General features: G+C 43.8%; 1 protein-coding gene across 5 annotated transcripts in view; it reads right to left on the bottom strand.

The window, feature by feature from the left end:
- DGKD (diacylglycerol kinase delta) overlaps positions 1-15,617 on the bottom strand; it is a 977,235-nt gene that overhangs the window by 880,227 nt on the left and 81,391 nt on the right. For all 5 annotated transcript variants that reach the window (XM_078666032.1, XM_078666033.1, XM_078666031.1 and 2 more), the window contains exon 4: positions 11,538-11,648. In XM_078666032.1, the coding sequence (XP_078522158.1) occupies positions 11,538-11,624 (87 nt within the window). In that variant the 5' untranslated portion in view covers positions 11,625-11,648. The remainder of the gene's footprint in view (positions 1-11,537; positions 11,649-15,617) is intronic.

Below are 15,617 nucleotides of genomic sequence, written 5' to 3'. Positions count from 1 at the left end.
GTGTTGTATTTACGTGACTTAGATGTATTGATATGATATTACAAATAACAATGGCTTAATTTTTTTAAATAATTAATACTTTATAGTTATTGTAATTTATAATGACAATAGCTTAAAATTTTGTAAATATCTTTTGTAAATTAGGTGCCATGCTTACCAGTAAAAGGCTGGCTCTAAGGGAGTCTGTTTTTGGTAAGAATGTCAACAGGCACCAAAGGCATGCAGCTGCCGAAGATAAAGTGCGGCGGCAGTTGTGCCAATTTTAATTAAAAAAATAAAATCATGATTCTGGGCAAATTAGTTGACCTCACTGTGCATAAAATTGTAAATATGTGTGGAATGTGACGTGATCGTAAATATATAAAATGTAATATCCCAAATGTGCATATCTCCTGTTCATGCTCTGTTACCAACCATGTGGGTTTTCTTTAGATCCATACAAACATACGTACATTATCTGGGGGTGGATGTGTGTGGGTGTGTGTGTGGGGTTGTGCGTGGGTGGGTGTGGGTGGGTGTGGGTGTGGGTGTGTGTGGGTGTGTGTGGGTGTGGGTGTGTGCGGGTGTGTGTGTGGGGGGGGGATGTGTGTGTGTGTGGGTGTGTGTGTGTGTGGGGATGTGTGTGTGTGGGGGTGTGTGTGTGGGGTTGTGGGGGTGGGGTGGGCAGTGTGTGTGTGGGGGGGTGGGGTTGTGTGTGTAAGAGGTTGTGTGTGTGGGTTGTGCGTGGGGTTGTGGGTGGTTTGGACTAGCTCGCTGCGCTCGCTCGCGTTACCGTGTCCCTGAAATTTGTTTCACAAAAAGGTGTGTCACCAACATGAAAAGTTTGGAAAGCTGTGATCTAGAGCCTTGCCACAGCGCCTCTCACAACCTCACATACTTGCATATCCTTACCACAACATGATGCAGTCAACATTCCTAAACATTTAACAAACAGAAAATAAAGTTCCTGAGGCGTGTTGACTACCACAAGGCACAGGGGAACATGGACAAGGGAATTAATGTGATGTGTGAAGCACAATCAAAAACAATGAGTAGGCTGTGACTCTTGGCGATTTGAGTTTTGTACATAAGACAGTGATTCCACCATCATCGCAGAAAATCCAAAGATCACCGGCTGCACTGCTGCAAGTGTTTATTAGAGAATCGCTTATCAAGATGACCAATGGGCAGACAAAACATACACTGTATAAAGCATTTACACAAATAATAATTTAATACAGCAACAGTTGACACATAAGAAACACCACATAAAATTGAGCCACTTATCATCATAAAGCCAATCCTGTTTGAGAAGTTAATGTTAACATGCTAATTTTTAGGCACATTTTACACGTTTATATTTTCCTGTATGATTCTTAGGTGCAAGAGATGGATGGGACAAGGAGTGTCTAAGGAGCAGTGTTCTCATTTGTTGTCTTGGTTATGTTTATCTTGTCCTGGTATGCTTTTCTCATCCGCTCTTATCTGTAACTAAGTTTGTAACTCAGATGTTGGTATCAGTAGGAAGTGGCTATATATAAATAGGATTGGACGTGGTATAAAACAAAGAAATTTACAGAGAAACAGTAGAGACGATGTATTGCAAATGGTCTGGCTGTGAGACCGATCTCCCTTTTCCTTGCAAGAGGCATCTCACTATGCAGTATTTTAAGGCAGACTTGTTAGTGAGCTAGCTAGCAGTTTCTAAAGAGACTCCCATCTCCATCTACAGGACACAGGCTTCCTCTCAGACTTTGTAGTTTGGGGATAACGATGGTGAGGGAAAAGCCAGTTAACATCACCGCAAGACACTGAAAATCACTTCACATTGTGCCATGCACTACCCATAACCTGCCACACAATAAGAAACTTTAAATACTGTATGCAACCAGAAACCGTCAGGCGTAACATCAGCGAATAGACAGACGGCGAAGTCTCAACGGGAAGAAAAAGAGAACAAGGTTTGTGCAGAAAATATCCCCGGAATCCCGCCGCGGCCGCACCGGAAGTCAGGCAAGGTCGCCTGTGACGGGGGCGGGGCCGCGTCCAGACCGGAAGAGGAGGCAGGCGGAGTCAATGCGTCTCGCGGCCCGGGGCTCCTGTGAGCGGTGAAGAGCCCCGGGGCCACCAGCAGGAGGTTGCGCGCCGCGTGCTGAGAGCAGAGTCCCCCGAGATTGCCCAGGTAAGTTCAAAAGGCCTTGGGGGGCTTGGTGCACTCGTGTGTGTGTATGCTCGTGTGTGTATGTATGTGTGCAACGGTAATGGGGGCGGGGGAGCCTCGGTGCACTTGTGTGTGTGTGCGCGCGTGTGTGTATGTGTGGGGGGGGTGTCTCTGTATGTATGAGCGTGCGTGTGCCATTGTGTGTGTGTTTATGTGTATGCGCATGCGTGTGTTGTATTGGAGCTGCGCGCATTGCAAGAAACTTGCAACAGCGCTCGTACTTGTGCGCGTGCAAGTTTGAAATCGCATCCGAAGACATGCGCGCGGCCAGGATTGTCTCCTGGAAAGCAGACACGGCAACAATAGGTTCTCGGCGAGAACGCGCTTGCGCTTCCGCGCGCTTAGCCGAGACCTAAAAACAAGCTGCGAGCAAATACTTTAAAGAGCCAGCCCTGCTAGCATTAGTGTTAATGTATTGACAGTGTTTTGTATCATATAAACGAGCAGAGTAATAAGTGCAGGGACGATTAGGAACAGCTGGGCTAATGCACGCGCTCGCAAAAAGCAGCAGGTTAGTTTTGGTAGCGCCAAAGAGGTGTGTGCAGATGTATGTAAGCGATTGGTGCAGGGCGTTCCACAAGCTGCGAGCAAATACTTTAAAGAGCCAGCTTGCGGAATGGAATAGGACGAGACCTAAAAAGGAAATTATGATGGTCTGATTGTTTATGCAATGTTTTTGTAAAATGGAAAAAAAGATTTAAAAGAAACAAAACAATATATTTCTACCATGATAAAATAAAAGTATATACTTTTTATCAAATAAAAAAAAAATCTCTGCATTGTTTGAGGGATAGCCCTATAGAGCCATGAGTGGCCAAAGTGAATTAGTGAGTGGTTGAGTGGGAGGTCTATATAATTCTGGATCGTGTTTTTCCCTTTTCTCACAGACCACACACACTTTTATTGAGGGGTACCTTGGTTTCTGTTTGTTCAATAGAACGACACAAGCCAAAACAGAACTGGTCAGCAAACAATCTGTTTATAGTCTACACCCAAATAACTGCAATGTGATGCGATCAGACGAACGAAGGAAGGAATGTCTGTGTATACAACTCAGGAAAAGAAACTAGGCACATAACTAGAACACATTTATTCGAGCCCCAGTCCTCCATGAAAGAAATTACAAAAGAGAGCAAAATGCTTTATTGCTGGACATACGAAACTTGTTGCTTGCGGATTTTGAAACAGTTCTGTTCAAGCACTTGATGCGTTTCTCTTTAATTATCTAAAAGAATTGTCGGGTAAGCCTGCTACAAAATTTGACAATGCTCCCAGGAGACCGGATTTTTTTCAGCCCCATATGAGTGCAAAGGTTGTGACCGGGCGGGAGATTTTAGACGAGGAAAGCAGGGTCCCTCATGCATTAGTTATTTAACCTCCCTCTACTAAAACTGGAAGGTTCAGATGCATCTTCTATCAATGTTATGATCTTAGTTATGTTTGTAAGAAGCTTGAGGCGGTATTTAATAGGATACGTCGATTCATTTTTTTTCTATAGTGTCCTAGGATCAGGTGTATTTAGGCACTTTACAAATAACGTTGAAGGATATTAAATCATAATATTAATAGGAGTTAGCAGTGAAAAGCAGAGTATCAGAGTGCGCCTTAAAAATAAGCGGAAAGTTCTCAAAATGTTAGCAAACGAGGGAACTCGGGTATAAAGGTAGATAAACTGATCCGTCAAAAATCACGAAACGTGGTTATCAAGTGGAGATACTGGCACCGTAACTGCTGCCCCATTTTTTCTGAACTTAAACACTGGACCACATGGCTACTGCAATTTCTAGTTAAAAAAACAACAACAACAAAAAAACACACTGCGCTCAACAGTAAACATGTCACCTGTTTTGGAAACACCAAATCCCATATGGTAAGAAAACGAGTACATTCAGCGATATAAAGATCCCATAATTAGAACTGTAGCTTAAGGTAGAAAAAGTGCTGGCATTATCAAACGTTGGCACAAAGAATATTAACAACGTACCACGGGTGCTGTAAAGTACGATGACCACCTGTTTATAACACGGGCAGTGAAGTTAACTCCATGTGCAGAGTGCTTCCACCGTGGCTGATCTTCGAAAGGATGTCATTTTCATCTTTAGCACTTCCGGATCACATAACAGCCAATCACAAGGTAGAACATATAATGTGAGTCTGCGGTACTGCTAAAGTGTTCGGTGGACTGCGATTGGAGGATCGAGGTCAGTCCAGCCAATCCAGTACGCATAAAAGATGTTCGCAGTCCTCGTTTGGCGGTGGGGTTAGAACACGTTCTTGCTCATCTCCAAGTCTTGAAGTTGGCGGCTACTGCTCAAAATACTGTTTGTTAACTACAGACGGGCAGGATTGAAAGCCGTAAGTAGTGCGACCCTGTACATTACGGGGCAGGAGTTGTTTAACGTACATGTGGCATTTCTAGCACTTACTGATGCTGGGAAGTGTGACGAATGCGACACCGCAGGTAATCCTTGTGATTTTTGCAGTTTTATATAGCGCGAACTCGATGCGAAGGCATCGGAGCGCTTCACATGAGCACAAGCTACTTACACAAAAACTCGTTCATTTTTGGTAGGCACAGGCAGAGGGGAGGAGAAATGCGGCTCGGGACCAAATGGTAACGAGCGCGTGAATTGGAAGAGCGCCCGTGGGAGGTGGGAGGGGAAGTCGGAGAGTGCGAAGTGCAGGCGGGGAGCGGAGCCTTTGAAGTGTGTGTGGCTTTCATGTGGTGATGCGAGGCAGGCGGATAGAAGCGCGTGCACAGGACACATGCACTTCTGGAAATCCGCATTTTTGGGAGCTTAGTTTAGCTCTTAGTTTAGCCCCAATAGTCTTGTCTTATTCATTCCTTGCGGAATGGAATAGGACGAGACCTAAATAGAGAGACCGAAAACTGTAGTATCAGAAGCAGAGATCCAAGCATTAGGTGAAAAAAACAATGCAGCATCTACTAAAGGGGATACCATTGCAGGAATGAGGACAAAAAGGGAGCATTATGCCAACTAAATCCACAAAGCTAGAGAAAGCTTCAATATTTTCTGTGAAATAACAAACCTGTGAGCATTGAAAGAAAATGTCATAAATGACCCAAGAGCACAATAAGAACCTTCTATTAAGCAAAACTAATGACATTTCAAGGAGTATATAGCCAAGAAGTTTGAACAGTTGTCATATCTTTAGTCCCGTTAACCACTGCTTTATTTTGGTCTCCTTTCATGAGAGCAGAAAAGAGAAGCAAAGTAGTTGACAAGAGCAATACCTCCAAACATGCCAGGTGACTCATTCAAGACAGCAGAAAAGAGAAGCAAAGTAGGTGACAAGAGCAATACCTCCAAACATGCCAGGTGACTCATATCCTGCCACAAGGGCCTAAAAGGAAACAACAAGGTTTTGGCTTGAGCGCAGCAAGGCTACGCCGCTATCAGAATCAACAAAACAACATGCCAGTACTGCGCAATATCTTTCAATGTTTCACCACAACAATGAGCAAAACAATTGTTCTTAATAGACCACTATTTCAGTCCGAATAAATCTTTCAAATGAATTGCTTTTAATTTTTCATGGTTTTTTTAAAACATTTTTAGAAAAAAGTCAGCATAATATACATCACTTATTTACAAAAGGAAAGCCCTTATTTTTATTTTTGTGAAAAAATGGGGAAGGAAATATCTACAGTGGAGTTTTTTGGGAGAGAAAAAGAAGAAACTACAATGAATCATTTACATCATACACATACTCAATCATTCCGTGATACTATCATACAAAACTTCACAACTCTCATATACAGAAAACAGAAACGAGAAAAGGAAAGAAGAATGTGCATGGTACCTCACCTAGAACTTTAGTTCTATATTATTTGTAAAGGGTGGGGTACTTAATACCTAATATTCAGAAAAACCTGAATAACAAAACAAAAGGCCATCCGGCTGTTTTTTATTATTTGACTCTTGGACAACAGAATGATGTAAACAGATTGGCCTAGAAAAGCAAAAGGTCGACGCATTTCGAAGCCCCTTAGTTGCAGGGGTTCTCCTCAGGACCAAGTGGAAAAAATCCTGAAAGACACAAAACAACAGTCTTACTTCCTAACTACTCTCAATGAGCAACGTTCTACTTATGTCCAGGACAACTCAGCTCTTCTGTTACCGATTAACGCTTGATTCAGTCGGTGTCTCAAAATTGTGATCTTTGCTTGCGTGAATGGGGCAGTGGCTTCAAGGAGTTCTCTGTTAAATCGCTGTATAAAGCAGAGACAAGTGGGCATCCCATTAGAATTAGGCAGATCTTGACAGTCTAGATCTCAAGAATATTGAAGTGGATGGTTACCTTAATCCGAAGGTTTCTTTGATGTGCGATTCTCCATTGTTCAAAGCCTTTCACAGGGGCTCATTAGGATGGAGGATTTTCAGCATCCTCCGGGTCGGCGGAAGCCACCGCCGGCCCGGAAGATTCGGAAAATCCTCTGCGGACCCACCAAAGACCCACCGCCACATTAGGATGGCTGGTGGGTCCTGGTTTCAGTCCGCCGCTTTTCCGTTGTAAGTCAACTGCGGCGGAAAAGCTGTAACATGGCTGGCGGTGTCTATCAGACACCGCCAGCCATATTAGGATAGTGTAAAAGAGATGCTTTTCCACTGTGGCTTTTCCGCCGTGGAAAAGCATACGGACTTTGACTTCGGGGGCCCGTTGCGGGCCCCGTGGGTGAAGGGGGGGTGGGGGGTGCACATGGGGGGTACCCATGGTACCCCCCTGCATTTGTATGCAGAAATCGGCAGGCACCGCGCGGTGCCTGCCGCTTTCTGCATACAAATGCAATGTATGCATTTTTAACATTGCGGCGGGTTCAGCTTGAAGCTGCACCCGCCGCAATGTTAAAGATAGAGGATGTGACCGCCACCCTGGCGGTCACATCCTAATCTTCACAGAGGGAACACCGCTGCCCATGCGGACGTTCCCTTCTACTCTGGGGTCGCGTACGGACTCAAGTCCGTCCGCGATCCTAATGAGCCCCTTAATTTGGCGTTTGGAATAAATCTCTATGGAGGAAGGAAGTAAAATTCGTTGAGTTTTATGTTTAAATTGTTTTGAAATTAAGCACGTTGTCTACATGGTGCTTTTTTTGTTACACTTCGCTTGCTTTGATTAAATCGTTGGATATATGGTGGCCTTAACCCACTACACTATTCTCCTTGATAGAGGTTTTCCCAGCTTTTATGTTGTGACTGCTCTTTATCCTGTGTTTAATTCTAATTTTCAGACTGGCGTTGCGCCCTCTTTATTTTGAACCCGGTTGCTTATGGTAATATAACACATCAGGGGCTTGAAGCAGAGGAATGGATTGTGGTATTCAGTCGCCTTTAGTTTAATGCAACCTGCTGTCATGGACTTAAATAGGTCTATATTCCTATGCAGCTACTAGAGCAGCGTTACCGTTATAACGCTACAGAACTCGCGGTTGTTTAGACATACCTCAATTTTTGTGCAGCGGCTTTCCTCGTATCAGGACTCAACTTCTTTGGACGCATACATTGGAGTCATTACTTCCGGGTGCAGCCTTCCTTGTTATAACACGTGACCAGTCGAAAAGAACCAAGCGATATGTAGTTCAATCAGCTTCGTGCATTTAGATTATTTATTTATTTATTTATTTAAACTTATAAGGCGCACAGCTACCCGCAGTGGGTTTCCCGGCGCCAAGGGATAGACTGAAGAAGAAACTAAATGTCCGAACTATATCACCTCTAAATAGTTCTGACTAACGATGGGCACTCCAAGGAATCGGACGGCAGGACCAATCCCAATAAGGCATGGGACATACATGAGGTACCACATCACCAGTAATACACAACAACAAAGATTATTGAGACATTACCTCAAAAACATTCTTAGACTCACAAACAGAAAGAAGGACACCTAAACGAAGGAACTTCATACAGATCACACTGGCTCTGGAACTCAAAGGCATTTATATTGGTACCGGTTACTATTAAGCAAAACAATCTTGAGCCCACCGTGATTGCATATTCGCAGAACGAGCATCAACTCATGTAAAACTATAATGGAGGTGTCGACATAATAAAATCACAGACATGGCCGAGAAAGGAGCATATTCCCAAATATACAATACTCAAAGACACAATATCGATTTAGTATGGGACTAAAAATTGTAAATAAAGTTCATCAAATTTCAATTGTAAGAGTGATGAAGACCACAAGTCCCAAGATGCCCTGCACCCTCATCACATCTAAACCAACAGTCCTTATTCATGGAATAATATGCCCAAACGACTGCATTTTATTCATCTGGAGCAAACATAAAAAGAAAAAGGAGCAATTTATAAACTGAGTAAGCCGAGATACAAAACTGTTTCTAATCTAAATGCACGAAGCTGACTGAACTACATATCCCTTGGTTCTTTTCGACTGGTCACGTGTTATAACAAAGAAGGCTGCACCCGGAAGTAATGACTCCAATTATGCGTCCAAAGAAGTTGAGCCCTGACGCGAGGAAAGCCGCTGCACAACAATTGAGGTATGTCTAAACAACCGCGAGTTCTGTAGCGTTATAACGGTAACGCTGCTCTAGTAGCTGCATAGGAATATAGAACTATTTAAGTCCATGACAGCAGGTTGCATTAAACTAAAGGCGACTGAATACCGCAATCCATTTCGCCTCCGCTTCAAGCCCCTGATGTGTTATATTACCATAAGCAACCGGGTTCAAAATAAAGAGGGCGCAACGCCCGTCTGAAAATTAGAATTAAACACGGGATAAAGAGCAGTCACAACATAAAAGCTGGGAAAACCTCTAATAAGGAGAATAGTGAAGCGGGTTAAGGCCACCATATATCCAACAATTTAATCAAAGGAAGCGAAGTGTAACAAAAAAAGCACCATGTAGACAACGTGCTTAATTTCAGAACATATTAAACAAAAAAGTCAACAAATTTTACTTCCTTCCTCCATAGAGATTTATTCCAAATGCCAAATTAAGAAAGGCTTTGAACAATGGAGAATCATACATCAAAGAAACCTTCGGATAAAGGTAACCATCCACTACAATGTTCTTGAGATCTAGACTGTCAAGATCTGCCTAATTCTAATGGGATGCCCACTTGTCTCTGATTTATATAGCGATTTAACAGAGAACTCCTTGAAGCCACTGCCCCATTCACGCAAGCAAAGATCACGATTTTGAGACACCGACTGAATCAAGCGTTAAGAGGTAACACAAGAGCTGAGTTGTCCTGGACATAAGTAGAAGGTTGCTCACTGAGAGTAGTTAGGAAGTAAGACTTGTTTTGTTTCTTTCAGGATTTTTTCCACTTGGTCCTGAGGAGAACCCCCGCAACTAAAGGGCTTCGAAACGCGTCGACCTTTTGCTTTTCTAGGACAATCTGTTTACATCATTCTTTTGTCCAAGAGTCAAATAATAAAAAACAGCCGGATGGCCTTTTGTTTTGTTATTCAGGTTTTTCTGAATATTAGGTATTAATAAGTACCCCACCATTTACAAATAATATAGAACTAAAATTCTAGGTGAGGTACCACGCACATTCTTCTTTCCTTTTCTCGTTTCTGTTTTGTGTATATGAGAGTTGTGAAGTTTTGTATGATAGTATCACGGAATGATTGAGTATGTGTATGATGTAAATGATTCATTGTAGTTTCTTCTTTTTCTCTCCCAAAAAAATCCACTGTGAATATTTCCTTCCCCATTTTTTCACAAAAATAAAAATAAGGGCTTTCCTTTGTAAATAAGTGATGTATATTATGCTGACTTTTTTCAAAAAATGTGTGTAAAAAAACCATGAAAAATTAAAAGCAATTCATTTGAAAGATTTATTCGGACTGAAATAGTGGTCTATTAACCCTTTGCATGCTGATGACGGAACCGCTCCGTCATCAGCTGCGAGTGCGCTGTGCTGATGACGGAGCGGTTCCGTCATGGCCCGCTCGCCGCTCACGCGCGGCGCGAATTCCGCGCCTGCACTGAGCGTTCTATTGAGCGGGGCGGGCCATGACGGAACCGCTCCTTCAAACACAGCGCAACCGACGCTGGTGACGGAGCGGTTCCGTCACCAGCATGCGCCTGCCGCATTTCCGCCCCGCCCCCTTAGCACTGTGGCGGAATAGCCGCCGCAGTGAAGGGGTTAAGAACAATTGTTTTGCTCATTGTTGTGAAACATCGAAAGATATTGCGCAGTACTGGCATATTGTTTTGTTGTTTCAAGGGCCCAAAAGGCACAGAAATAACAACATTTCAATGGAGAGTACACTACACAAGCAATAACAACCCCACATCTAAAAAGGCCAATAATGGAACCTAACAATCTACTTAAGAACAGACCAACACCAAATATTTCATACCCCGCAAGATACTGGAGTAAAGAATCACAAAACAAGAGTGAGAAGCAACATAATGTACTGCTTGAATAGTCACTGGTTGAGACTCATGAGAGGAACCTTAAGCAGAATCGCAAACACTGCAGAGGAGCTCCTCATTACCATAGATGAAAGACAGCAACAATCCTAATTCTGTGAACTTCCACAAAATGGGCCATGATTTCCCTTTGAGAAGGCCAAAGGATTAAACAGGAAATTCCAGGGACTGCCCTGGAATGGATTTAAACATTTCTGCTGGGACGACGACGATAGAAGAGTCTGGTGTTATTTTCTGGCATGCCCTCACTTTGTCTGTATGGTTATATACAATCATTATTTGAGTTCACTGCATCATACACAAATGCCTTTAACATCTTAGGGCCAGATTCCGATGCGGTTATGAATGGCTCCGACCCTCGGTCAGAGCCATCCTATAGTCATCGGACCTGCCAGTTCGGATTCCTTTCCGACCAAGCCATTCTGATGGGCTCTGTCAGAAAGGAATCGACTGTTTTCCTGATGGCTTCCTACAGGCTCGAGCCCGTCTGCCATCAGGAAACCCTTCAGTACTCCCCCGGCCGGCTCTTTCAGGTCGAGGGAGTATGATAGCAGTTTCCTACTGCCTTTCTGTGCCTGCCTTTCAGACACAAAAAGGCAGTGGGGAATTGTCTTTGGGGGCCCCCAGCAGGGTCCCCATGGGTGCCCCATGTTGCTCCCTGCACTCGGTGGCAGGCACCTTGGGGTGCCTGCTACAGGGTGCTGGGATTAACAGGGTTCTGTCGCATCCTTCTTACAGGTCTAGAACCGACGACAAGAGGTCGTTCGGTTCCAGTTCCTGACCAATGTTGGGCGGACTCCGGTCCATCCAACATTCGGAATCGGCCACTTAGCCTTTGAAAAGGCGAGTGATCTTCGCATGCATTGTACACACATTGTCACACCCTCAAAATCTCACCTTGGCTGTCTTTCCATAATAGAGCGTCCTCCCACGCAGCTTGAAATACCGCCTCTTCCAGCGCTGAATTGAACTTGTCTGTTTCATCAACAGCCCCTCCTTTAGTATGGCCTGCAAAGAGGGAGAAGAAAAGTCAGAAAGGACTGCTAAGCACAACATTTCAATTGGACAATGGCCAAGGTGTGCCAAACATACCATTTCTGAGCAGAATTTTATACACCAAGCTCGCAGCGAGGACTATGTCTATTTCGGACTCACACGGAGTACTCTCTCACTGATCAGTCTCTTAAATGTGATCCATCACATGCCTACTCACCCCACACTGAAGCTTATGTGTTCATCACACATTCAGACTGAAAACTAACTGTGCCTTCACAAAAGCCCTGTACACTATTAAAGGAAAGACCAATTGAATGAAATAAAATAACAATTAAAAATGTACAATATATTAATGTAGGGAAACGACTCTAAAAGGCAAGTGACTAAGGGGTTGTTTTAAAGTAATTAATGAAGAGTGATAAGAATAGACGTACCTCCATTGAACAGTTTCCATTCACACTGCTTTATCAACATCCCCACAGCACCTCTGCCAGTCTCCATCAATCTCTGACTCTCTCTCTAAATTTCTCTCTCAGCGCCCTCTTTAAAATTCCCAGTCTTGTGCAGTGCTACACTGCTTTGAAATCAAGTTGTGCTACATAAGTATCATACATACGGGGAAAAATAATGACAAGGTATTTTCATGAAGTGACGGACAATGAACAGGAACAGGGATGGAGGGAATATGGAAGGGAGTCTTTACCTGCACCCCTTAAGACGACAAAAGGGGGCTGGGATTAAAGTATGTTTGATGATGCTTTGGAAGATTTGGCAGAATCCCGGAATTCAATTAAAAACAGTGATAGGAATAGACATGTACGCTAAATAGAAAGTGTAGCGAGTGTAGAGAGATAGGACGTGGAAAGAGAACTGTGATTTGGATATCAGAAGAACAGTGACATTGAAGATAGACTAATCGGAAAGTGATGTCAGACAGTTGACAATAGAGAAGAATGGACTGGGCAACCCTGCCTGCTGTCTCAATTTTGTTTGCACTCATCAATGAACCGCTGGCTAGGATTAGAGGAATTGAGTTGTAGGACTAGAACACCAGAATTGGAAATAAGATCCACACAGTAAAACCTGTACGCAAATGATACATTGTTTTATTTAAGAGACCCCGAGAGGGTGGTTCCAGATATGCCCAGACTGTTAAATTATTATGAGACCTTGCCAGGCATTGGGCCTAACTGGTAAAAGTCCAGACTGCTTTCGTTAAGGGTGATGGCCTGCAGAACTCGAAGCAACTTACCAGAGTTGAGATTGTTTTGCAACCCAGAGACTTGAAATACCTGGGTATCAGAGTAACCCAGTTATTAGAGACAATGTAACACTAAATACTGGTTCAGTGTTGGAGGTAGTGTGCCATTTGGACTCTTCCTGGCTAGCCTAGCCACTGTCACCTATCGGAACGACCGTGTTGGTAAAGATGGGGTTTTGACACAGATGCTTGTATATGTTTATGGAAGCGAAGTGCTTGCTTCCGAGATTGATGTTCCAACACATTGACTGAATTCTGAATTCACAGATGTTGGAGCTAGGAGGAGAGTTCCAGCCTAGGATTAAGTTCAATACAGTTTGGCTTCTCCATGAAGTGGGGGTCCTAACCCTCCCAGGGTTTGAGTGCTAATATCTAGCATTTCAATTGTAGTACCTAGTTAAATGGTTAGATGATACTTCTGATGAAGAACAGATATCTTTAGCTGGTTCTTATGGTGTAAAGGACCTGAATACCATGTAAGTATCTATCAATGAGGAAGCTAGGTCTGAAACGCCAAACTTGATTTTGCTTATGTTGCAGATCTGGGATCTATGTTAAAGACGGTGAGGAAAAGTGTACCATTCACAATGTAGTCAGGACAATGGGGCCCATCACACTTCAACAAACTGTGTCATAAGAAGAGTGTTGAGCAGTAGATAGAGGGCACTGCCTGCTGATGGGTGACTTCTATTTTTCAAGTATTAGGGTGTCTTTCATAGATTCACATGCTTGAATAATTCCCCGTCGAAGTGGGAGTCCCACGGTACATAAAATAGTAGTAAGAAACTTATACAAATATACATACCTATATATATATATATATGAGAGGACCAATGCTCTCTTCCTGCTTGAAAAAAGAGCGACACAGCTCCAGGGTTAAAGATGGCTTTATTGTACTGAGTGCGCAGGGAAATCTGAGTCTATGAAACGCTTGGGCAGACGCGTTTCTGGCTTCCAATTGCCGTCATCAGTGCCGGTTCCATGGGCTTGTGGTTCTTCCTGGGGGTTGGGCTGTGTGATTTTAGTAGAGAGACCACTCCTTGTCAGGTTGACTCCAGCTCCGCCTCGAATTAGCAATGAACAGAGTTCCTTGCACACTCATATCTGACCTGATTCCAGAGTCCTCCAGAGCGGAAGCGCAAAAAATCCTACAGGAGGGTGAAAAGATCTTGTCAGAAGTCATAGATTGCGCAATCGATATTTAATCTACAGGATTCCGTCAAATGGCAGGCGCCACAGTCTTAAGAAGACAGGGCTGGCTTAAGGCCACATCTTTTCGACTGGAGGTGCAAGCAAAGATACTCAATATGCCCTTCGATGGGGAATCCCTCTTCGGCAAGCATGTGGACGATGCCTTGGAGTCTATCAAAATGGATACGGACACTGCTCGCGCCCTAGGATCTCTCCAATATCGGAAGCGGCCTTTTCGTGGAGCGCGTGGCCGGGGCGCATGATCCACTTTTCGAGGCTCTTCCACTCAATACCGCTCCTATGGTGATAAAGACAGCGTTATTCCAACCAAATTCAAACCAGACAAAATGATTCAAGACCGTATAGGAGGAAATCCTCTTAGAGAGGAGGTAATTCCTCTAAAAAAAAATGACTTCCTAAACATCAAGGCATATCCTACTTCGAAGATTGGAAGTCGAATCTCCCAATACTCTTCCAGTTGGTCAAAAATTACATCGGATCGTTGGGTCTTGGAGGTGATTTCAAGAGGCCACTTTCTAGAAATTGTCAAGTTTACTAACAGCCGCCCTCCAACAGGTCCCCTCCTGAACACTTGAAGGAACTGTTTGCACAAATTGCTGTCATGATTCAGAAAGGGGCAGTCAAAGTGGTTCCTCGGTTACAACAAGGGACGGGCTTTTATTCCCGATTTTTTCTTATCAGGAAAAAATCAGGAGAGTGGCGCCCAATATTAGACCTCAGAGCCCTCAACAAATACATCAAGTCTCAAACCTTTCGAATGTTGACATTGTCAGAAATCTTGCAGTACTTAAACCCCAACGAGTTCCTCGCCACAATCGACCTCCAAGATGCCTATTTTCATGTGCCAATCCATCAGGGACACAGAAAGTACCTCAGCTTCAAAGTGGGAACAAAACACTTCCAATTCAAAGTTCTGCCCTTTGGCCTTCGCTCCGCTCAAAGGGTCTTCACAAAGATCATGGCTCCGGTAGCGGCTTATCTACGCCTGCAGGGCATACAGATTTACCCCGATTTAGACGATTGCCTGATAAAGGCCCCAACCTTTCTCGCAACAAGGCAACACACTCAGGCTTGCCTGTCCATCTTCAAGCATATGGGTCTTTCAGTCAACCACGAAAAATCACAAATACTTCCAGCACAGCAAAGAGTTTTTCTGGGAGCATTAATAGACACCAACCTAGAAAAGGTCTTTGTTTCAACAGAACGCCAAGCACGCATCTCAAAAATTGTGGCTCTTCTACGCTCAAGAAGGTCAGTTTCTGTCCGAACATTGAAATCCTTTCTGGGCATGGCCTCATCCTGCATACCTTTGATCCCCAACTGCAGGTTACACATGAGAGTAATACAGAAGAATTGGACAAGCAATGGCGACAAATCTCGGGAACATTCAACGACAAGGTCTCTCTGACACCTCGCATACAGAGAGCATTGGCTTGGTGGGCTCCCCCTCCCAACATCGCAAAAGGGCGATTATTCCAAGAGGCAGCCCCCACACTTACCCTTACCAC

The sequence above is a fragment of the Lissotriton helveticus genome, chromosome 11, assembly GCF_964261635.1.
Source record: "Lissotriton helveticus chromosome 11, aLisHel1.1, whole genome shotgun sequence".
NCBI lineage: Eukaryota > Metazoa > Chordata > Amphibia > Caudata > Salamandridae > Lissotriton > Lissotriton helveticus.
Note: the sequence above shows the minus strand (reverse complement) of the source record. Positions and strands in the feature narration are given on the sequence as shown.